The 24207-nt window shown below is 41.9% G+C and overlaps 1 protein-coding gene across 7 annotated transcripts in view; it reads left to right on the top strand.

The window, feature by feature from the left end:
- Positions 1–24207, top strand: part of LOC147030766 (tensin-1-like) — a 434197-nt gene that overhangs the window by 184594 nt on the left and 225396 nt on the right. For 6 of the 7 annotated variants that reach the window (XM_085875172.1, XM_085875169.1, XM_085875171.1 and 3 more), the window contains one exon: positions 3758–3796. In XM_085875172.1, the coding sequence (XP_085731298.1) occupies positions 3758–3796 (39 nt within the window). Of the gene's footprint in view, positions 1–3486; positions 3569–3757; positions 3797–24207 lie in introns of those variants that run through there. The other variant, XM_085875173.1, reaches the window with a different exon arrangement.

The following is a 24207-nucleotide window of genomic DNA, read 5'->3' on the forward strand; positions in this document are numbered from 1 at the left end:
AGAAGACAGAGAGATCACTGACCTGTCTGTGATGGTGAAGTGATAGGCCCATAGACTAAGCTTCATCTTGGGCCTTGGCCTTGGTTCTTATCTTATAATGGCCTTGGTTTCCACTGTGTCAAGCTGAACAATCTTGGCGGTAATTAATAATTAATTCTGTAACATGATGTTGAATCATGTTGGCCAGCTTATCATTCCCCATTTTAGCACATAGCTCGTGATTCTGGGATGCCACGTTCACATCCCATGTCCTGTGTTAATTTGTTCATTGTCTGCTTTCGCCCTTGTAGAATTCATGTAAACATACACTGATGCCTCCTGTTGTCCTTGTCCGACATGTGATTTATGTACAAACTCCATCAGCCTTAGTTCAATGTGGAAATAAAATGTAAACAGTGGTTTTTTTTTCACAATGGAGAGATTTAACAAGAGACTTCTTGATTATAGGACAGTTGAACTGAGAAGTTTCCACAAATTCCATCCTTGTAGTACAACCACCATGCCTTGCTTCACTGAAACAAACAAACCCATTTAAGAAAAGTTAAACAAAAAAGTATCAAAACAAGCTTCTCTCCCAAATACCAAAGTAGGGAGTTTTTTCTTACATTTCTCACTTGGTAATTTTTAAATGTATACCTCCTGATAGTATCATAAACTGATTAATGTTTTCCGGTTCTTTAATTATGCTTTATTTACTTGCTGGATATATTGATAGCTAAATTGGGGGTATCATCATTGCATTGCCAAATTTTATAAACAAGCATATGAGATTCAATGTGGGTAGATCACCTGGCAGGGTAGTTTGGAAGTATACCCACTCGTCTCTGAGCCATCTAGCCTGGGTTCGGCTCCTGCCTCAGCTATAAACTATCACCCTGGTGTCTCGGAGGCAGCGTGAGGCATCAGAATGTGCCTTCCTTCGGATGGACAATAAACTGGGTATCCTGTCTGTCAACATGAGTTGGTGGACATTAAAGATCCAATGGTGTCTTTAGCGAAGAGTCGGCAAGCTATCGCTGGCACCTTGAAAAAACAACAAATTCCTGCCCTCTCAGTTGAGTATCCTGTGTTGGAGTGTCAACCCATCCAGGATTATAACGTTTGCCAGGAGACTGCATTGGCAGAACCGATGCTCTTTAAAAGAGTATGGTGCATCGATGAAGAATGTGGATGGATAATTTAGTGAGAGTAATGATCGCTCATCTCTTTCGTATTTAGATTTGATTTCTGAACAAATTGTATTCATAATTGTCAGATTCCGATAATACCCCATCCAGAACAAACCCCACATATCTATATTATGGAAAGTTAATAAATGGAAAGAAACAATTAAAATTCATTTGAACATGATGCATTTTGTCATACATCACCTGACTTTATATGACTTATTCATCTATTTTTGTGAAAGTATACCATTTGGTTTTTATATTTGATTGAAGGCATTGCATAAAAATCATTGTGTAATCTGTATTGTATGCTGCACAAAAATACATCTTCCTCTGGTTGCTCAACCACTCTGGCTTGTTTCAAAGCATCTTTTCATCAGATGGAAAAGGCCTATTTCCAATGGTAAAAGGAAGCAAGTAAATAGTATTTATTAAACGTCACAATTGCATCAACAGAGATGAGCGTGACTCAATGTTTTCTCAGGGCGTTTTTAGTTGTCTTTCTGAGCCAAAGTGGAAATCAATGTAAAGTTTCAACAAGTTCAAGGAAGTGATGCTAATGCTTGTTCATTTGAGTGAAACAGAAAAATAATTCAACTTTAACCAGGAGATGCTGGGAACCCTAAAACGTGGGCACATCCTGCAGTTTTATGGTACATGCAGAGGTTGAGGTTCATGGAAGAGCTGGGTTTATTTGACCTCATGCAAGAAGCTAACCTCTTGGTTTTTAATCAGGCAAAGCAGCAAAAGACTCATGTTTAACAAAGTCATTGTGAAAGATACATTCCGCTAAATCAACACCGATTTGTTTAATTTTATTGCTTTCATGATATGTTTTAGTTCCGAGACCGGTCAGTCCGTCATTGGCAAAATTGGAGTAAGTAGGGTGATACGATACCATAGGTCCCAGTAGACAGAGCACTTGTTTTTATCTGTGTCGTACAAAAAATACAATATAATTTTGAATCTACATCTTTTGTAAATTCCTTGATGTATTAAGCACCCAATATCGTGCCCTTGTTCACAAGCACTATTGATGCATATTTCTTCACTATGGACAATGGAGATCCATCGCTGAATGAATAAATTATTAATTAAGACTGCCATGATTTTAAGCAAGCAACACAGTTTGTCTCAAAATGATTTCTCATACATTTTTGTCTTGATCTATATTACAGTTGGATTGGTGTTATGTGGTTACTATTGTATGACGTACGAGTGCCTGTCTTTCCCAAATTTCCATCCATAAACCAATATTACTTATTTAATGTAATGTCAATAAAACAAGGCTGCTTCATACAATCACCTACCTTATCTAGCTGCTTTCACTTCGCAGGACGCTTGAGCGCATGATTTATGTTTTACTGAACAATGTTATTTAAGGTCCATTTTGGTATAATGCATTCAGATCCTTCAAGAGCTGGTGATTTATGTTCTGTTATTGAAAGCATCCTTTCATCTTTAACCTTGTAACATTCGTTGTGTTTTCGAAACAATATCTGTAACTTCAACAAATTGTTTCGCAGCACTCAGAAGGCGAAAAAAATTAAAAAAAAAAAGAAGTTTGTAATATATTCCCATGAAACGCATCTAAAAATAAAACATTTTGAAAATATAAAATATTTTCAATTTTTTTTATTTTTTATCTTTTACCTTTCAACTTATTGTGAAGTGAAAGCCCGATGAACAAATACAAAGTACAGCATACAAAGTAACGGCTTTATCAAGCAATAACTGCTCGACTTGGGAGTAGCAATTGAAAAGTCGATTCTATCGACACATCTGGAGATGGTTAAGTAATGTTAAGTTTATATTGATGGTTAAACAAGCCAATTCGTTCTCAAAGTAACCAAACATGTTTGTAAAGGTTACATGTTATGATGAAATGTTAGCCAATGTAAAAACATTCCCAAGCTACAGTTTGTCTTGGCTTCATGATATGAAAACACAAAATACAGTTTTTTTTTTTTCCTTTTACTTGGTAAACCAGAGTACGTACGTACAGTTCAAACAAACTCTCTGGTTTAGAACAAGAGCGGATGTGGTTGTTTGGAATGGGGGACTTGTGCATTTACGGTCAGTTAAGCACAAGTGCCGATAGTTTAATTTCCATACAAGCTTGCCTATTCCTGCACTTTTATGACCTATATGGGTGTGGGATCGTACAAAGAAGGGTGGTCGAGAGGAATTAAGGTGAGATCCTTGTCCCTTTCTCTAAAGTTTCCGACATTGTCATTGCTGTGCCTCATCATCATCGTGGAAGAGTGAGGGAATTAAATGGTTCAGACGGGAAGTGGGTGGGCCGAGGCCAGCACAAGGCTTGGCCGGACCATTTGCTGCGTGCCAGTGAGAGCAGAGGGACGGCGTAGCCAGTCAGTCGGGCATGCGGAATGAGACTCGAGGTTTGTCCTCAGACAGAGAGAGGGCACTCTGAATGAGTCATCTACATCCCAGTTATACTTGCACTGTTCTTTTGTTTGTGATTTCTTCTAATTATATTATATACAAATTTATTCTTACAAAGATGCTTTAAATGCTAACGAGTGTCATTTGATCAATTGACAGAATTGATGGTGCTTTGTGTTTTGCAGGTTTTCACAACTTGTGAGCTACCAATCAACTATGAACTGGTTTGTTGATTGTTTATCTTTTTTGGATATTTTTATTTGCTTCATAATAGTTGCATTTTGTCTTTTTTTTTTCATTGATAATACTGTATATGTTTCCCTGCAAGGAATTCAAAGTTGTTGCATGAAGTTGTTGCATCGTTCAAAGTTGTTACATGTTGCAGTCTAATCGTTAATTAATTATCTCACGATGTGGTTTAACATTTACAAGTTTGGGGTGGCGACAGGAAGGGTGTGAAACTCTGCTTTTATTATCAAGGATGAATAATTAGATGTACATTTCAAAAAACATTTCTTCCTTTTCTTTAAACCTTTGCCAGAACACATATTTTGTGTAAAAAGAAATTTGTAAGAAACTTCCTTAATCGGGGAATATACAGACAAACGAAGAATGAGCATTGCATGAGAATGACAAAGTCCTTTCCGTCGGTGCCAGTAAACTGGTCTACATGCACGTCGTGCCTCTCATCTGCATGTGAGTCAAACCTCACCCGTATTCTCCTGCAGAAATCGGCTGAGAGAGAACATAGCGGGAAACCCAAGGGAGGCTTTTAGGTTCCGCCAGCATAGTGTGGAGCTTGGAACACAAAGCCTCAAACTACCCTCAAGTCGATTTGAAAGAGATCCTTTTAATGGGGATTTAAAATAAATGTTTCCTTTTATGCTTAGAAATGGTAATTATTACAAGGACATGTTTTTGTCTGGAATAATTAGTTATGGTTGATTTAGGAACCTTTTCATCATATGATACAAGGAATAGAAAGTTGTCAGTCATTTCAATTAAAATGAGTCCGGCACTCAATAGAGTGCATACCTCCACCAGGCTGAACAGTTTACATTTTGTATCCCACTGATAGGCTACATCTGAATCCGGACCTGAACCAAAATCTAAGCAGCTTGTTCTTGTCACCTACTCAACTCATCCACCAAGTTTTGTCATAACTCGTCCACAACTTTTTGAAATATTGTACTATATATCGTTTTTGACCCTATTACTCACCATATCCTATTACTCATATCGTTTTTGGCCGATCGTGAAGAATCACTTTTTAAAAAAAATAATAATAATAAAAAAAACTATAGTATCCAGATCTGGATCTGGATCTTCACTAAAAGCGAATAATTTCTTCTCTGTCACACACCCAACCTGTCCACCAGGTTTAGTCTGAATCTGTCCATAACTTTTTTGGATATCACACTATATATCATTTTTGGCCCCACCTCTCAATGGTGAAGAATAACTTAAAAAATAGCGGATCTGGATCTTCACCAAAATCTAATCAATTTGCCCTTGTCACACAATCAACCTGGATACCAAGTTTCATCCAAAATCCGTCCATAACTTTTTGAGGTATTCTTCTCACAGACAGGCAAACAGACAGGGGTGAAAACATAACTTCCATCCACCTTTGGTAGTGGAGGTAATAAGTTATGAAATAGTGCAATTTTTAATTTATATCTCATGAAACAGTTTACAATCATTTACTTAACTTTTTCAATTAAAGCAGTACGATATAAAATACAATGATTTTTTATTTTCTTCGTTTTATCTTAGTTGACAGGCAGAAAGTTTGGAAATTATCTGGTGTCATGAAAAATCATTTATTTATATTGCTTAATCAGATTACTTTCATTTATTCATGATGAGCAAATACCACCCGTCTTTTCACTGATGGGGATACGAAGGTGTGGGGGGGGGGGGGAGGAGAGAGAGAGAGTGGGGACTGGAGAGAGAGGAAGGGGGAGTGAGAGGAGGGGGAGAGAGTGTAGGGTGGGGAGAGGAGGGGTGGCGGAGAGGAGGGATTGGGAGAAGCGAGTATGGGGTGGGGGCTGGGAAGGATGGGAGCTAGGAGGGGTGGTGAGGAAGGGGCAAGAGTGCGGAAGGGGGGGGGGGAGCGCAAGCAAAGGTACCCAGCATTGGCGGGCAACCCCACATCCCTCCTCCCACCCTTTCCCTCCCTCTTCCCACCGCTTCCTCTCCCTCTTCCCACCCCTTCCCCTCCCTCTTCCCACCCCTTCCCCTCCCTCTTCCCACCCCTTTCCCTCCCTATTCCCACCGCTTCCCCTCCCTCTTCCCACCCCTTCCCCTCCCTCTTCCCCTCCCTCTTCCCCTCCCTCTTCCCCTCCCTCTTCCCCTCCCTCTTCCCCTCCCTCTTCCCACCCCTTCCCCTCCCTCTTCCCACCCCTTCACCTCCCTCCTCACACCACACCCCTCCCCTCCCTCCTCACACCACACCCCTCCCTTCAGACTCCCACCTCCACTCCCCCCCCTCCTCCGTCCAGACTCCCATCCCACCAATTTCCCTCCCTCCTCCCACCTCCACCCCTTCTCTTCCTCATTTATTCATGATGTGGGCATCTGGGCTGAAATTGGGAAATATTTTGGCTTTTTATAAAGCATTGTATATATGGATCTACTGCGGAGATGGTGACAGGTGATGGCTCGTGTGTTTATAGCGAACGAAGTGAGCTTAATACTTAATGCGTACACATGAGAGAATTGGAAACAACAACAACAACACAATAGCCCTGGCTATTTGGAATCCGTGTCGTTAGCTATGACTTTTTGCTTCCGGTTGTTGTTAAACGCTGTGCGGTGTATAAACACGATTGGGTTTTATTTCTATCTTGTGAATATTACTTAACGCGTGCACATGAGAGAATAGGAAACAACAAAAACAACACAATACCCTGGCAATTGTGAATCCGTGTCGTTGGCTATGACCCTTTTGCTTCCGGTTTTGTTTTGTTGCTTTTTTTTTGTTTGTTTGTTTGTTTCCGGTTTTTGTCATGGGGAATGATGCATGCCGGGAGATCATGACCGGAAGTGTTTATTTATTTATTGAATTATTTTTTTCCCAAAGTTAATTTTATACTTCCGAAAGTGATTTTTTTTTCATGATAGGAAGTGTTTATTTTGTATTTAACATTGCCGGGAGTGATTTTGAAACTCTTTCCGGAACTTTTAATTTCTTTTATTCTTGACTAGAAGTGATCGTTTATTTATTTATTCAATTATTTTTTTCCCAAAGTTAATTTTAATAAAGATATCTCCCGCATCATCAAAAAATATTTTTTAATCATGATTTACATTATTTGTTCGCTGATCCCGAATCCAGGCCGAAGTAACCGGAAATTGCGTCAAAATCATCAGCTGTGCGGCGCTTACACGTACCACGGTAGAGTTGGCAAGTATACAGTTGTGAACAAGTTTTATGTAAAGTCAGAAGCGAATGTAAGAAGAATTCTACGTTCGCTTCTAGGCTTTGCCTATTCCATATTAATTTATGAATTGTGAAAAAAATGACTTTAAAAACTCTAGTAAGGTGCATTGTAGAAAAAAAAAATGTGGTCCCATAAAGTTTTGTCCACATTATAACCTTGAGAGGTCGAGGAGTAAGGTCAAAATCACCCATCGCTTCGCTGAATATAGAAGAAGGGTACTGACCGACGCTTTGCTGTAAGAATCTGTAATTTTGTTAAATTTTCTTATTTAATTCCAGAGTTTGACATTTATTTAGTCCACCACCTCTGATTCTCAAATCTGACTCCAGATTTCGATTATATACTTTTAATTAGTCCATGAGAGAACATCATGTTTCCAAGGCAAGGCATTTTTGAAAAGGCCGAAACAAAACGGCGGTGAACACCCCTGCAAGGTGAAGTTGAGCTGACCAAGAATAATCCTTTCTTGAAGGGAAGCAATTAATTATCTTCAAAAGGGGTGTTGAAAGTTACCCAAACACCCAGTTTCATTCATGTACTTCCTTGGAGTTACCTTGGTATGCATGCAAAGTTTCAGGCCACAACGTTTCATGTTTTTGGAGTCATGGAGCGCACACACACACACACACACACACACACACACACACACACACACACACACACACACACACACACACACACACACACACACACACACACACACACACACACACACACATTCTCTCTCTCTCTCTCTGGAGATTATAGTTATATTTAGTTTTGGGTTTCACATTGTCTTTGAAATTTCCTTAATAGTAGTCATGTTATCAATATTGGAGGCATAATAGAGCAGAATATGTGTGCGGAAAGGTAAACAGGTACTGCAGACTTTCATGTTGAAACATTCCCCATGCCGTCAATATGAATTCAATGGTTTGCGGCTTGTTTATCAAACTCAGTCATGGCCATGGATTTGTCAAAGAAACATTTTCAAGAAAGACGTCGGTTGTGTTCCCGGTTTATGGATGGGCCGTGGGATGCAGCGTGTAGCAATTTGATTCCTGAAGACCCCTCTATGCTTGTCCTCCTTCAAATGCCCTTAAGCAATCTTGAGGAATTTTAATGGGATCTGATGAAAATGTCTTCGCAACCTCATTAAATTTTACAAGTTTTCAAAATAAAAAGCGATTTTTGTAAGGGCAATATTTTCTGCATGTGGCAGCAAATTACCAGGCGAGCGACCGCCAAGAAAGTTATACTTTGGCACAAGCTTATCAGTTTGGACGATTTCACATAGTGCCTGAAAATGTCCAAGTTCTCAGACTCGTATCTAATTTTGCCAAAAATATTTCAACACATTTCAATAATCATATCAAGTAGAGGAACAGTTTGCCTTGTAGTCTTCAAACATCATTTTAACTTTATCCTAAACTATTAACGGATAATCGAAAATGATATAGTTAATTACTCGAACACTGTGTGCAAAATGACTTTGGGATAACCGCTGTCCTGTACACAAGTGTGTGTGTGTGTGTGTGTGTGTGTGTGTGTGTGTGTGTGTGTGTGTGTGTGTGTGTGTGTGTGTGTGTGTGTGTGTGTGTGTGTGTGTGTGCAATTAACTCAAAAATGAGTGATCTGACATCAAAAGAACGATCATCTTGTCCGCAAATTGATAATTTTCAATCTCTTTCCAGGTATTTTAAACATTTGAATCGTACTGACCCACAACATGGTGTCACGATATTCTGTATGCCTTTCTGTCATCGTTCAGGTCTCTTCATCACATTGCCAGCTCATGGGGGTTGTCCGTGTGTGCTCTTTCCATTAAAAGGTGAACGTTAAGCGAGGAAGCAGTTCGTGCCATTTAAAAAAAACCTTTTGTGACCTCTTTTTTTTTCATACAAGGTCGAGGCTTATGGAGGAGCTCAAACAATGAATGGATCAGGATGTAACAGAACAAAAGGAACAGTAGAAAGACAAGGGACAGCAGGGGTGAGGGCCAAAATAGAGGGAGTCTTGGAGAAATGAGGGATGTAGGGAAGAGTGGAGGATATGGGAGGACACACAGAGGATGGAAAAGATGTATGCAGAAGCAAACTCTCAAGAAGGAAAAAATGGAAACTTGGAAAAAGGTCATGGGATGGTGGGTGGTTAACGGGGGTAGAAAAGATCATGATTTTGGATCAGAGATGATCTGAGATGATCTGAGATGGTGAATAACAGCTGTCTTAAAGACCTTGAAGGAAGATTGAGATTGCAGAGAATGTGGAAGTTACTTCCACAGTTGGGAAAAAATAGGAACGAATGAGTGGAGGTGAACAGTGATTTCGTATTTTGGGATTTTACCAGAAAGGGGTTGCTGGCAGACCATGTGCACCCTGGAGAAACCTAAGGGGTGGAGGGGGGGGAGACATAACACTGAGAGAGAAGAGGGTGCAAGACCAGAAAGGAGGTGGAAGAAGAAAGGCAGATAGACCAACAATCTCTCTGCGATGTGATCGGCCCATAGACTCAGCACCATTGTGAGAGATTCCAATGATCTTGAAGGCCTTGGAGTCCATAGCATCAAGCTGAGCAAAGTTTTGGGCAAGGGCATTAGCCCAAAGGGGAGAGCAGTACTAAATCAAGCTACGGGTGAAGGCCTTGCAGGTGGAGAAGAGTACAGGTGTGCCAGGGAAGGACTTTGAGCAATGGAGGATGCCCAGTCGGCTTTGGCGGCCAACCTAGAAGTGTGGTTTGCCCGAGAAAGCTCATACCTGATACTCAGGCCCTGACTGAACTTCAAGAGCATTGGTAAGAAAGTATATTATGGGGTTTGACAGATGGTCCTTTCAGAGAGACAGAGTGAAGTGTGTGAGATTTCTCCATATTAAAAGATATCTCCTAAGTGTGTTTGACAAGATTGTGATACTACAAAGGTTTGCAGAGAAGGAAGAGGCTGCTGACTTCCAATGTGAAAGATGAGGGATTTTACAGCAGGGGGGGGAGGGGAGGGCAGGAGTCATTACCAAAGAGATGAGGATTTTCCAGAGAGTTCGAGAGACCATTGATGAAGATTAGGAATAATGTGGGGCCTAGAACCACCCATGAGCTCCTGACCACATACAAAGCTTTCGTCCACAGCCTGATGGAGTACTGCTCCCTCCTCTGGGCTGGTGCTCCTGCCTCTCACCTTTCTCGGCTTCATGCTGTGGAAACCAAGGCATTTAGGATCATTGGTATCTCTCGCGATAAGGCTGAGTCTTTGGGTTTCTCACCGCAGGCAGGTGGGTAGTCTTTCTGTCTTCGACCGTCTCCTCTCCAGTCTTGCCCCCCCTCCCCGACTCTGTCTGACATATGTCCCCCCCCTGCCCCCAATATTTTGGCAGGGCGCTAAAGGTCCTCTAGCAATCCCCTTCTGGTAAAATTACCAAAATCAAGAATCGCTGCTCACCTTCACTCTTTCATTCCTCTTTTCCCTGCCTTTGGAACAAACTCCCACACTCTCTTCAATCCCACTCTTCCCTCCAGGACTTCACAACAGCTGTTCACCACCACCTCTTATCCAAATCCTCGATCTTTTCTACCCCCGTTAATCCACCCCAATCCCACCTCCTTCAAATTCCCTGTTTTCCTTCCTGAAAGTCCCTGTAATGTCCAGCTTGTATTCCCCATTTTCCCCATCCCATCCCTCTCCCTTCCACAGATCTCCAAATGTATCTGTTCCCCACTGTTTTGTCCTTCCCACTCCCACCCCTCTTGTCTCATACCCCCTTGCTGTGCATTGTGTGTAAGCTCTCGCACGAGCCTCAACATTGTCTACAAAAAATAAAGGAACCCTGCCTTGGGGCACTCCAGCCTTGACAGGCAGAGGAGAAGAAAGGATTCCATTGGCTACAAAAGTAGAGAAAGTCTAACCAAAGAGTGTCGTTGGCTATCGATGCCACAGGCAGAAATTTTGGAGAGTAATGCGGGATGCCAGAATGGATCAAGATCACGAGATATGTCCAGAGAGATGACCGTGATCTCATGTCTGACATTGAGGGCCTCCATCCATTGTTAGGTGAGTAGAAGCAGTATGTCCAAGGTAGAGTGACCTGTTCTGAATATGAATGGATGATGAGATGAGGTCATTGGAGAAAAGGAATTATTTTATGTCAACTGCAGTAATGGATTTCATGACCTTTCTGCTGATTGGAAGTAGGCAAATTGGTCTTTATTTAAGGGGATAATTTTTGCACCATCTTTATGTAATGCAGTGATGTTGGCTGACTTCTAAGCAGATGGAAGTTGACCAAGGGCAAATGATAGGATGAAAATGGCAGAGAAGAAGTGCAAGAATAGCAGAGCAGGTTTTAAGGACATGTGGGCTGAAGCCGTCCAGACCAGTTGCAGAGTCAGAATCGAGGGTTGCTCGGAACTTCCCCACCTTTTCAAGTGCAAAAACCACTTAGTCCAGGAGCAGTTGGGTACGATTGGAAAGGGTAGTTATAGAGAGGTGTTGGGGACACGAAGATTTTGAAGCAAACACAATTAAAGCATTTGGCCTTCTCACGAGCAGAGTTGGCTATGGTGCCATTTGAGGAGAGGGAAGTGATGGAAGGCGGGGGGGGGGGCACACACCAAAGACAGACTTAACAAGCCACCCCCAGGTTTTAGAGGAGGGGGAAAAGTTTGAAAGGTCAATCTTGAGGTTGGTCTCATGTTGTTTTCTGGCTCTCCTGAGAGTGCACACACACACACACACTTGTTGCAGGCTTTTTGGAATGATCTGAGGTTGCCTTTGGTCGGATTTGACCTCCAGCAGGAGAATGTAAGTCGTTTCAGGCTAACTTCCTCAGCATGGGATTCAGTGCACCATTGGTGGAAGGATGGATAGTATAACTGAAGACGAGATGGGATGGATCTGTGCATATGAAGAGCAGGTTTCTGTGGAAGAATTCCAAGGCTGAACTAATATCGGGGGCAGTCGATATAGGAGACCAGTCCTGGAGAGCGATGGCTGCTTGCAGTCACCGCCGGTTTGCCTGAGTGAACGGACAGCCTCCCTGGTGCTGAGGCTGATCTCTGAGAATGGCAAGGTTAATGTTTGCCTTCACAATCACATGATCAGATGAATCAATTGGGTCAGAGGAAGAGTAAGATACTTTGGCAGGAAAGTGTTGATGACAAAACACGTGATTCTGTCACCACATTCCTGAACACAATAATTCAAATGTGAAATGTACGATATAATACACAGCATATATACACATGGAGAAGGCGAAGCATGGGCTGCATTTTCTGGATAAAGCAATAAACCAAGAAAATTACTCGGAGACCATGTTCATCAAAAAAGCCCATATATGCACGTATGACAAATGATGAGAAAAATCCAGATGTTTTGTTGATTTTATTTTATTTATTTTAATCACAAAATGAAGATGTTTTTCATGTCACCGTTTTACATCAATGTTGTCACAACGCAATGATTATCTCAAAAAGGTCTACAAGGTGTCTGAGCACCATTAGAACGAATGACTGCTGCAACCTCTTTCTCATCCCTTGAAGAAGTTGCCATTACTGGTGCAAAAAGCAGTCTCCAGCAGCTGTGCCGGTGTTTTCACAAGAGAGTCCATTTTCTTAAATCTATGCTGCACAAGAGGGTCCATTAATTTTTTTTATCGATGGAGTTAAGGCTCGTGGAAGCTAGAACAGCTAGAAGAAGCTCGTGGAAGAACGGATCAGGACGCAACATCACAAAAGGAACAGCAGAAAGAGAACGGGTAAATGCCAACAGCAGGACAAGGGGCAAAATAAACGAAGATGGACAACCAAGGGATGTTTGGGTTACATTGAGTGGTAGTGGAGAATGCAGGGGATGGATAAGATGGATGTAGAAGGGAAAAAAAATTGGGGTGGGTGGTTTAATGGGTGTAGAAAAGATAATGTTTTGGATGGGGTTGATCTGAAAAACAACATCTCCTTAAATTTATGCCGAAGAATGTCTCAAATGTGCTGTTGGATTTGAATCAAGACTCTTTGCTGGTCAGGGCAATGCTTTGATGGCATCGTTTGGCAACATGTTAGTAACTGCATGAAGAACACTGGAGTTTGGCATTAATTAATTAATTAATACATATCTTTTCAGAAATATAACAAAAACAACACGATCCAAAATGATATTTTTCACCTGTCAGGCCATCCTATACATTGACAGAGTCAACTTTACAATCGTAACAGGTAGCCCCATATCATAGTGCATCTGCGACCAAATGTCATGCAGGAGAAAGTGTCACTCATCAGACAAATGGATATCCTCCAGGATATGAGATTCCATTAACGTGCCTGGCACCATGCCAAGCGGGCAACCTTTTGTTTTGGCATGAGATAAGGCTCTTACCTTTGTAATCTTAAGCGCGAGGCTCGTTCCGGAACATTCTCATGGAAAACCTCCGAGGAAGATTCCGTTCATGCCGCACCACTGAACTTTGTGACAAAAGTAATACATCTTACAAGCCTGATCAAAGCTGCATTTTCTCTGTTAGAGATCACCCTGGGTCTACTGAGGTCTGTCTTTTAACATCATTGGTTTGTCGATGTTTGCAAACCGATCTGCTGATAACAGTCCGGTGAAAGCCAAGTTGACAGACAATTTCACTGCAGGACTTCCCAGCATTTTCCATTCCAAGAATTTGCCATCTTTGGGCTTCAATAAGTCTTCTCTAAGCCATAGTAACACAGTCTGCCATTGGAAGTGCACAACAATATATTTACCTTTTTCAAATGTTGAACAGGTGAAAGTTGATACCCTTACCTTGATGTACACACTCGGTGTGCACAATTGCCTTGATCTACAGTAGTCATGAATAGAAAACACAGCTTGTGCTTTGGAGTGTTCTTTCATTCAGGATATTTAAATTGATTTTTTTTTTAAAAAACAAGGTTTTTTTTTTTTGGGGGTATTAACTTATTTCCACGTTTATATAACTGCGTAGCCAGCAGGATAACTGAGAGGTATGCATACTCGCAATGAGCTGTCTATCCTGGGTTTGAATCTTGACCCTGTTCTAAATTATCATCCTGGTGTTTCACGGCACGATATATCAATGATCCTTCATTAGATCCTTCAATTATCATCCTTCAAATGGAAGTTAAGCCGAGGACCTGTTGGGTGGCACTGGTGATTAGCGAACGTTACAGATCCCACGGTGTCTTTCACAGATAGAATGCGAGTTATTGTTTGCACCCTGAGTGAATTGCGAATTTCTGCTTGTCAAATTTCAGACCTGGCCAACCAATTCCAGAAAGCCCTGGGTCAGAACGGTCACCCTTTTCACAGCTAACCCCACAAGAAAATGGGAATAATTAGGGCCGTTAAAGAATGAGTAGCAGATATACAATGATGAGCCAAAACATTGTGACCACTGACAGGTGAAGTGAATAACATTGATTATCTTGTTACAATGGCACCTGTCAAGGGGTGGGATATATTCGGCAGCAAGTGAACAGTCAGTTTTTGAAGTTGATGTGTTGGATGCAGGAGAAATGGGCAGGAGTAAAGACCTGAGCGTCTTTGACAAGGGCCAAATTGTAATTTGACGACTGGGACAGAGCATCTCTGAAATGGCAAGGCTTGTGGGGTGCTCCCGGTCAGCAGTGGTGAGTACCTACCGACAGTGGTCCGAAGAGGGACAAACCGGTGACAGGGTGTTGGGTGCCCAAGGCTCATTGATGCGTGAGGGCAACGAAGGCTATCCCGTCTGGTCCAAACCGACTGAAGGTCCACTGTGGCACAAATCACAGAAAATTTTAATGGTGGTCACGGGAGGAATGTGCCACAATCCACAATGCATCGCACCTGCTGTGTATGGGGCTGCATAGCCACAGACTGGTCAGAGTGCCCATGATGACCCCTGTCCACCGTCAAAAGCGCCTACAATGGGCACGGGAGCATCAGAACTGGACCTTGGAGCAGTGGAAGAAGGTCGCCTGGTCCGATGAGCCCCATTTTCTTTTAGATCACGTGGATGGCCGTGACCGTGTGTGCCGTTTACCTGGGGAAGTGATGGCACCAGGATGCACTGTGGGAAGACGACAAGCCGGTGGAGGGAGTGTGATGCTCTGGGCAATGTTCTGCTGGGAAACCCTGGGTCTGGCCATTCATGTGGACGTCAATTTGACATGTGTCACCTGCCTAAACATCGTTGCAGACCAGGTACACCCCTTCATGGCAATGGTTTTCCCTGATGGCAGTGGCCTCTTTCAGCAGGATAATGCGCCCTGCCACACTGCACACATTGCTCGGGAATGGTTTGAGGAACATGATGAAGTGTTCACAGTGTTGCCCTGGCCTCCAAATTCTCCAGATCTCAATCCGATTGAGCATCTGTGGGATGTGCTGGACCGACAAGTCCAATCGACGGCGGCTCCACCTCGCAACTTACAGGACGTGAAGGATCTGCTGCTAATGTTTTGGTGCCAGATACCACAGGACACCTTCAGGGGTCTTGTCGAGTCCATGCCTCGGCGGGTCGGCGCTGTTTTGGCGGCACACGGAGGACCAACAGCATATTGGGCAGGTGGTCATAATGTTTTGGCTCATCAGTGTAACATGCACTGTGAATCTTATCCAATAAGATTGTGCACCGTGCTTAGATTGTAACAAAATGTGAGGCATACACAGAAGAGAACATGCCACTAATGGTCGTTTATAAATTTATGAGTGAGAGATGAAAGCACACCTTTGCAAAACGATGCGGTTTATACAGTTACGTTTGCACAGCACGAGACAGTGTAAATACATTGCCCCATGCATTCCCCATATGGAACATACTTATCCAACTATCAAGTTACAGGAAGACGTAATTTCACACCACACCACAGGACAGTGCAAATATACCATGGCATGGATTTGGTGCTTGTACCATGTCAATGTGCCCCACCACACTGGATGAGGTGCACAAACCGTGATGGTATCCTCCTTCGGTACGAAATGCATATTGCAAAACACTTGCATACCGAAGTGCTTACCATAGAATGAGCTAAATGCCACGCCACCGGCAAAGTTGAACACAGCACCAGAAAGAGTTGCATCGCAGAAGCACTGATGCAATAGATGGAGCACGTGATGTAATATAGATGTGATTTTTTTTAACTGGTTACATTATCAATAATGATTCCACCATGCGTGAGGAAAACATACATGTTATCTTTAACTATATGAACTATATCTCCACTGAACAAAGCTTTGTCTGCAATGCTCACTTTCAACAGGTCCATTGTGCATGCTGGTGGGTTCCCATGGGAGGTGCCATATGCATGCCCACCATGTTTAATGTGCCAACCTGTATTCGTCTCTATTTTGTGTTTGATTTTCATTACACTGGATTACATCATTGTTGCTGTTCATTGTATGGTTCTTTTCAGGAGGCATCGAACCTCATTCACTGTGTGTGTATCATTAAGCACCTTTGTCTCAGCCACCTTATTGTGTCTGACTTTTGCAATGAAACACATTTTAAGGATTCGTCCAATTCCGAATGCTTGGCATCCTTTTTCAAAGGAGCAAATTCATCAGGATTTTGACTGTTTTTTTTTGCAGAAGACGAGACCTCAGGGAATATTGCATTGGTCTGACTATTTTTTGTGAAAAAAATTGTGGACCATTTTATCAACAGATAACTCTCACAAATGTTCATATTGATCGGATGTAGCATTCTACATATGCAATGATGACGCCATAATGAAACCACCTGTGACGTCATAATGACCTTGTGATGATCGACCTCGAAACAACATCTAAAACCACACCGAAGCTCTCTGTGCAGTTTTCATGAAATAAAATTATTTAGTTGTGATCTCCTAGAGTAAGGCAGCAGGTTATTCCTTTTCTCTGTGCTGATTTGACCAATTAAAAAAAACAAAAAAACAATTAGGCTCTTGGGAATTGATTATTAATGAACAAAAATTGCTAATTATTACGTGTTCACCATAATTGCAACAGATAATAAATTTCCTTTGTCACATATTTGTCTGAAGCATGAAGCATCTCGCTATTGTTATTGTACAAGATGAACAATTGACCCTAAAGTGAGCAACCTGCATGCCTAGAAAAGTGAACATATTCTCCAATTATAACCTGCGGATTTGAAGCTGCACAATTATTACATTAATAAAACTAGAATGGCACCTGAGAGAGTGCATACCTCTGCCAGGCTGAACAGTTTACTCGGACATTTTATATCTCACTGATAGGCCAGATCTGCATTCAGACCTGAATCAAAATTGAATCAGCTTGTTCTTGTCACCGACTCCACTCACCGATTCGCAATCTCTCAATGGTGAAGAATCACTTTAAAAAATAAAAATATAAAGATTATATCCAGATCTGGATCTTCACCAAAATTGAATCAATTCATCCTTATCACACAACCAACTTGTCCACCAAGTTTTGTCTGAATCCATCCGCAACTTTTTCATTCATTCTGCTCCCAGACAGACAGGACTGAAAACATAACCTCCGTCCACCTTCGATGGCAGAGGTAATAATACAGAATAGCAATTAAGAAAAATAATAATAATAATAATAATAGGAATAAGAAGAAGGAGAAGAAGAAGAAATAGAGCAATCAGAGATTGCAGACCCTCATCATGACTTATTTTGTATGGTGTGTTGTGTTGTGTTTGTGTAGTTTTGTGTGGTGCATTTTATGTCGCATTTGTGTACTGATGTTACATAATTAATGAGACATAATTAGAACTGCCACTTTATAACTGCTGGCAGTGATGATTGGTTCAGGCATTTCAAAGAAGTTGAAGGTTTTTAAAAAAAATAGAACAATATGGCTGCCGAATAACGTGACTGATGACATCATCCAAAAATTTTGTGGACCATTTTATCCCGAGATAACCCTCACAAATGTTAGTATTGATCGGATGTAGCATTCTACATATGCAATGATGACGTCATAATGAAACCACCTATGATGTCATAAAATCACACTCATTCCCCATGAGGAGTACTTGCCATGTGCCAAGTTTCAATTTTTCCCTTGGTGCGGTTTCAGAGATAGAGGTCCAAAGTTTTTCCATTTTTCCAACGTGGCTGCCACACGACATGACATATGACCTCATTATGATTAATACATTCTACATGAGTAGTCGCACCAATGGTGAAAATTTTGCCTCAATCTGACAAGCGGTTGGAGAAAAACACGAAAGTTCTGTGTGGACAAACAAACAGACAAACTATAACGGGCACTCGTAGAGAGCATATACCTTCGCTGCCGCTACTGTTTTGTTCTTGGCATAAGAGTGTGGGGAACAGAACAAGGAGCATTTTGGTGCTGATTTCATACGAATCGGATAAGAATTGACTGCGTTATGATAAAAATACGCACATCTGCAAGGTCGTGACCCCCCTGACCTTTGACCCCCAACCGCGAGTAAGGGCAATTACGTCATTGTGTCAAGTTGCATATCACAAGATTGGGCATTAAATTCTGAACATTTTGGCATTAGTTTCATGCAAATTGGATAAAAATTGACCGCGATATGGTAAAAAGACGATTTTGACCTTTTCATGACCTTGACCTTTGACCCGATGGCTCCCAAAATCTAATCAAATGGTCCTTGGCTAATAACCAATCATCCCACCAAATTCCATGCAATTCGGTTTAATACTTTTTAAGTTGTGCGAATAACAAACAAATAAATAATCATTGGCATCTCCCACAAACATATATTTTGCTACTGATTATAATGCCAGGATTTGGGACATTTTCTTTTAAAAACAAGGGTAATGACGTAATTGTGTTATGTCGCCCATCACAAGATTGGGCAATGAATTCTGAACATTTTGGCATCGGTTGCATGCCAATTACATCAAAATTCACTGCGCTATGGTAAAAATACGAATTTGACCTTTCCGTGACCTTGACCTTGACCTTTGACCCGATCGCTCTCAAAATCTAATCAAATGTTCCTTGGATAATAACCAATCATCCCACCAAATTTCAAGCGATTTGGTTTAATACTTTCTGTGTTATGCGAATAACAAACACACACACACACACACACACACACACACACACACACACACACACACACACACACACACACACACACACACACACACACACACACACACACACACATATTCACAAATAAATAAATAAATAAATACATAGCGACCAATACATAACCTTTCGCAGAATGCGAAGGTAACAAAACAAACGGACTCAAATGCAATACCCTCCCCTTCGGCGAGGGTAATAATAATAATCTATCTATAATTCCAGCTGTGTGTGTGTGTGTGTGTGTGTGTGTGTGTGTGTGTGTGTGTGTGTGTGTGTGTGTGTGTGTGTGTGTGTGTGTGTGTGTGTGTCTCTGTCTCTGTGTGTGTGTCTGTGTGTGTCTGTGTGTGTGTGTGTGTGTGTGTGTGTGTGTGTGTGTGTGTGTGTGTGTGTGTATCTCTGTGTGTGTGTCTCAGTGTGTGGGGCACTGTGTGTATCTCTGTGTGTGTGTGTCTCTGTGTGTGTGTGTGTGTGTGTGTGTGTGTGTGTGTGTACCTCTGTGTGTGTATCTGTGTGTGTGATTGTGTACAGTGTGTGTGTGCGTACCTGTGTGTGTGTGTGTACCTGTGTGTGTGTACCTGTGTGTCTGTGTGTGTCTGTGTGTCTGTGTGTGTGTGTGTGTGTGTGTCTCTGTGTGTGTCTGTGTGTGTCTGTGTGTGTCTGTGTGTGTGTGTGTGTGTGTGTGTGTGTGTGTGTGTGTGTGTGTGTGTGTGTGTGTGTGTGTGTGTCTGTGTCCGCTGTTTCTCGACAACCACTGGTCCGATCTAATTGAAACTTGCCAGATATATTGCTGGGGACCTGAGGATGTGCCTTTTCAAGGTTTGATATTAATCGGACAAGTGTCTCCCAAGTTCTGGCCATTTATTTACCAAACCAATGACAAGACACGTTGTTGCGTGGGCGTGGACGATGGGGGAAGAGAACCCCAGCTGCGTTCCCCATTACGGGTTACAACGTACGGACTTCCGGAGAGTGATGACTTCGTGTATTCTAATAATTTCTTGATTTCTTATGCGCATTTATATATAAACACAATGCCCCAAGTTATGATCGTTTTCATATTAGACGGTGCATAAATTTGGGGAACATCAGAGTGAGCTGGTATATTCCGAAGCAGGAAGTAAATTGTTTTTTGCACGTTTTTTTTCTCCTCTTTCCTCTTCTCTTTGTGTTTTTCCTTGCGATGACATTGGGAAAAGGCAAAATACGTTGGCGCTAATTGAATAATTAGTCATTAAAAATAAATTGCGAATAATCGTAACTGCGATATGCGAACTTCCGGACAGTGAGGACTTCACTTCCGGAGAGTGACGATTACTGTATTCTTTCTCGATTTCTTTCTCGATTTTTCTTAAACCCAATACCCCAATCCAGTCAGTGACGATTACTGTATTCTTTCTCGATTTTTTCTCGATTTATCGACTTACTCTATTCTTTTTTTCTCGATTTTTTTTCTCGATTTATCGACTTACTGTATTCTTTCTCGATTTTTTCTTGATTTATCGACTTACTCTATTCTTTTTTTCTCGATTTTTTTCTCGATTTATCGACTGACTATTCTTTTTCTCGATTTCTTTCTCGATTTCTTTCTCGATTTTCTTAAACCCAACACCCCAATCCAGTCAGTGACGATTACTGTATTCTTTCTCGATTTTTTCTCGATTTATCGACTTACTGTATTCTTTCTTTCTCGATTTTTTTTCTCGATTTATCGACTTACTGTATTCTTTCTTTCTCGATTTTTTTTTCTCGATTTATCGACTTACTGTATTCTTTCTTTCTCGATTTTTTTTCTTGATTTATCGACTTACTCTATTCTTTCTTTCTCGATTTCTGCACTTTCTCGATTTCTTTCTCGATTTTCTTAAACCCAATACCCCAATCCAGTCAGTGACGATTCCTGTATTCTTTCTCGATTTTTTTTTTCTTGATTTATCGACTTACTGCATTCTTTCTTTCTCGATTTCTGTACTTTCTTGATTTTCTTAAACATAATGCCCCAATCCAATCGTCGTTTATGACAGCGAAGGAACAAAGCTGTGCGTCGTGCATGCGCAATGGAATCTGACGAAGCACGAGCTGCTCGCTTGACACGCGACGCAACGCGCATGACAAGGCGTCGTGCAGCTCAAACGGATGAAGAACGAACTGCTCGCTTGGCAGACAACACTGGACGCGAGGCAAGGCGCCTTGCAGAAGAAACGGGTACGGGCACATGAGAGCGAAGGAACGGCCTGTGCGGTTGTTTCTGGCACGCGGTTTGAAATTTTTTTTTTTTTTTGCACGTACAGCCACGCACTATTGGCATGCACTAGTAATAATAATAATAATAATAATAATAATAATAATAATAATGCAGAGGTAAGTAGAAGGGCACTTTGGAGAGCGCATACTCTACCGGTCTAGAGTTTTAGAACACCCCCATTTTTCCAGTTTTTACTGAAATTTAAGCAGTTTAATGTTTCAATGTACTCTAAAGTTAAAGCATAGAACAAGTAAACAATTGCAGATAAAAATAAATCATGCAATTGTTTTGTTGAACAAGATTTAATCTAAATTTTTGACTCATCAAAGTAGCCACTTTTTGCAGATATAACAGCCGAACATACTCGTGGCATTCTTTCTGCAATGGAAATCAAATATTGTTCTGAAAGTTCTTCCCAACACTGTTGCAGAAGTTCCCACAAATGTGTTGCACTTGTAGGTTGTTTTGCTTTCACCCTTCTGTCCAGTTCATCCCAAACCAGCTCGATGAGGTTTCAGTCTGGAGACTGTGCTGGCCATTCCATGATTTGAAGCCTACCGTCTTGTTCTTTTCTTCGAAGGTAGTTCTGACATAGCCTGGAGGTATGTTTTGGGTCGTTATCTTGCTGTAGGATGAACCCCTGGCCAACTAGGCATAGACCAGAGGGTATTGCATGGTGCTGCAAATTGCTGTGGTAGCCCTTTTGGTTCAGGGTGCCAGTCACTCTGTGCAAGTCACCGACAGGATCCAGCAAAAGAGCCCCAGATCATCACGCTTCCTCCTCCAACTTTGACAGTCGGTGTCGCACACTGAAGAACTATCCTTTCGCCGACTCGACGGCATACAAAAACCTTGCGTGATGAACCGAAGATTTCAAATTTTGATTCATCGGTCCATAAGACCTTTTTCCATTTTTCAGGAGTCCACTGGCGGTGCTTCATGGCCCAGGCAAGCCTCTTTTTTCTTATTTTGCCATCTTAGCAATGGCTTTCTTACTGCCACTCGACCTGTCAAACCTGCAGCTCGAAGTCTTCTCTTCACAGTTGAAACTGAGACTTCCTTACTTAGACCAGTGTTAAGCTGTGTTTGAAGCTGCTGTCCTGTGAGCTGCCTATCATGCAAGCTGTTGACTCTCAGAAACTTGTCTTCTGATTGTGTTGTGGCTTTGGGTCTGCCAGACCTCTTCCTGTCAGAGTTTCCTCCAGTTTCCAAGTGCCTTTTGATGGTGTCGGAAACTGTACTCACTGACACCTTGGCTTATTTGCAATTTCTCTAAAGGAAAGACCAACACTTTTCAGAGTTATAATGTTCTGTCTGTCTTCCTTTGTTAATTTTTATTTTTTTTTGCCATTATGACAGCAATATACTACTTCCTGCAGTGCAATATTGTCAAAATAATGCTTCAGAGTGCACAGCAACACAGTCTGTTCCAACACTGTTTTTATACAGACAGAGGGTTTGCAACTAATCAACAAACGTTGGGACACCTGTGGGAATTGTTTGCATCAACTTTCAAGGCCTAATTTACTTCCACAGCTGTAGAATAGCTGCAGTTGCTAACCCATTACTTGTTCCCTGAAAAGGGCCTTTTTTAACAACTCTGAAATGTATACTGAACAAAAATATAAACGCACCAAGCGATTGTTACTATTTTACCTCGAACTCATTAATACTAAATCTTCACAACAATTTGGTTATAGAATCCATGACAATTGAGCATTAAATTTCAAAGAGTTCCTTGAGAATTCTGGCGACAGTCTTTGCGCTACAACAGCCGACACAACCGAGGTGTCACTGTCAGAGTTCACACAGTCAGTAGTGGGTGTTGGCCTCCCTCAAGCTTGGCCTCCCTCAAGCGGTTACGCACCGTCTGGGCTGAAATGCGCCTGTTATGCAGCCCGACAGTCTCATCGGCAGTCCTCGTGGCCGGTCGGAGTCGATCCCGGAGATGTTGCAGCCTCATGTGACGATACTGACCGGCGGTGGTCACACGTGGTCGCCGGGCATGTGGACGGTTCACGGTGCTTCCAGTCTCTCTGAGGCGCGTTCTCAGGCGGCTAATGGTGGAGTGGTGGACATTGAAGTGTGCTGCAACGGCCCGTACTGACGTCCCAGCATTCAGCATGCCAATGGCACGCTCCCTCAAGATTTGTGACATCTGTGGCATGTTGACATTTGTCACCAGTCCACATTTTGGGGAGGCCTTTTATAGGGCAAGCTATAGGGAGTGTTTGTGTCCTGGTCACGCTCACTGACCATCACTCTGTCAAGCCCCATGGTGCTCATGGGAAGGATTACTCAACGTGTGAGTCCACACACTCAGAGTGGTCAATTTCGATGGGAACATCTGTCTTGAGCAAAACAAAGGAACCATTGCTCAAACATATCATCGGTTTGACCATTTTCCCATAATGGCAATCTTGACTTAGATATTTAGGTTGGTGCGTTTATATTTTTGTTCAGTATACATTATTTTTCAGTTTTTGGTAACCTAAACTTCTTCTTTTTTAACCTCTGGCAGTTTACCACTTGGCTTTGTTCCATTTCAGGTTATTCACTGGACTTGAACTGCTGAAATTTCAGTAAAAACTGGGAAAATGAGGGTGTTCTAAAACTCTAGACCGGTAGAGTATCTCCGCCACCCAATACCTATCCACTGCCACACAATGATTCATGATAACATATCAGGCCCATTAGATTTTTGAAATATCATGCTATACAGTACTATATCGTTTTTGGCCCCATATCTCAATGGTGACGAATCACTTCAAAAATGAAATAACTCTCGTATGAAGATTGGGATTCAGATCTTCACCAAAATCGAATCACTTCATCGTTGCCACACACACAATGTGTCCACCAAGTTTTCTCCGAATCCATCCACAACCTTTTGAGATATCGTGCTATATATTGGTTTAGTCCAATCTCTC

The sequence above is a fragment of the Eptatretus burgeri genome, chromosome 3, assembly GCF_056783735.1.
Source record: "Eptatretus burgeri isolate ZD-2024b chromosome 3, Ebu_testis_v1, whole genome shotgun sequence".
Classification (NCBI taxonomy): domain Eukaryota; kingdom Metazoa; phylum Chordata; class Myxini; order Myxiniformes; family Myxinidae; genus Eptatretus; species Eptatretus burgeri.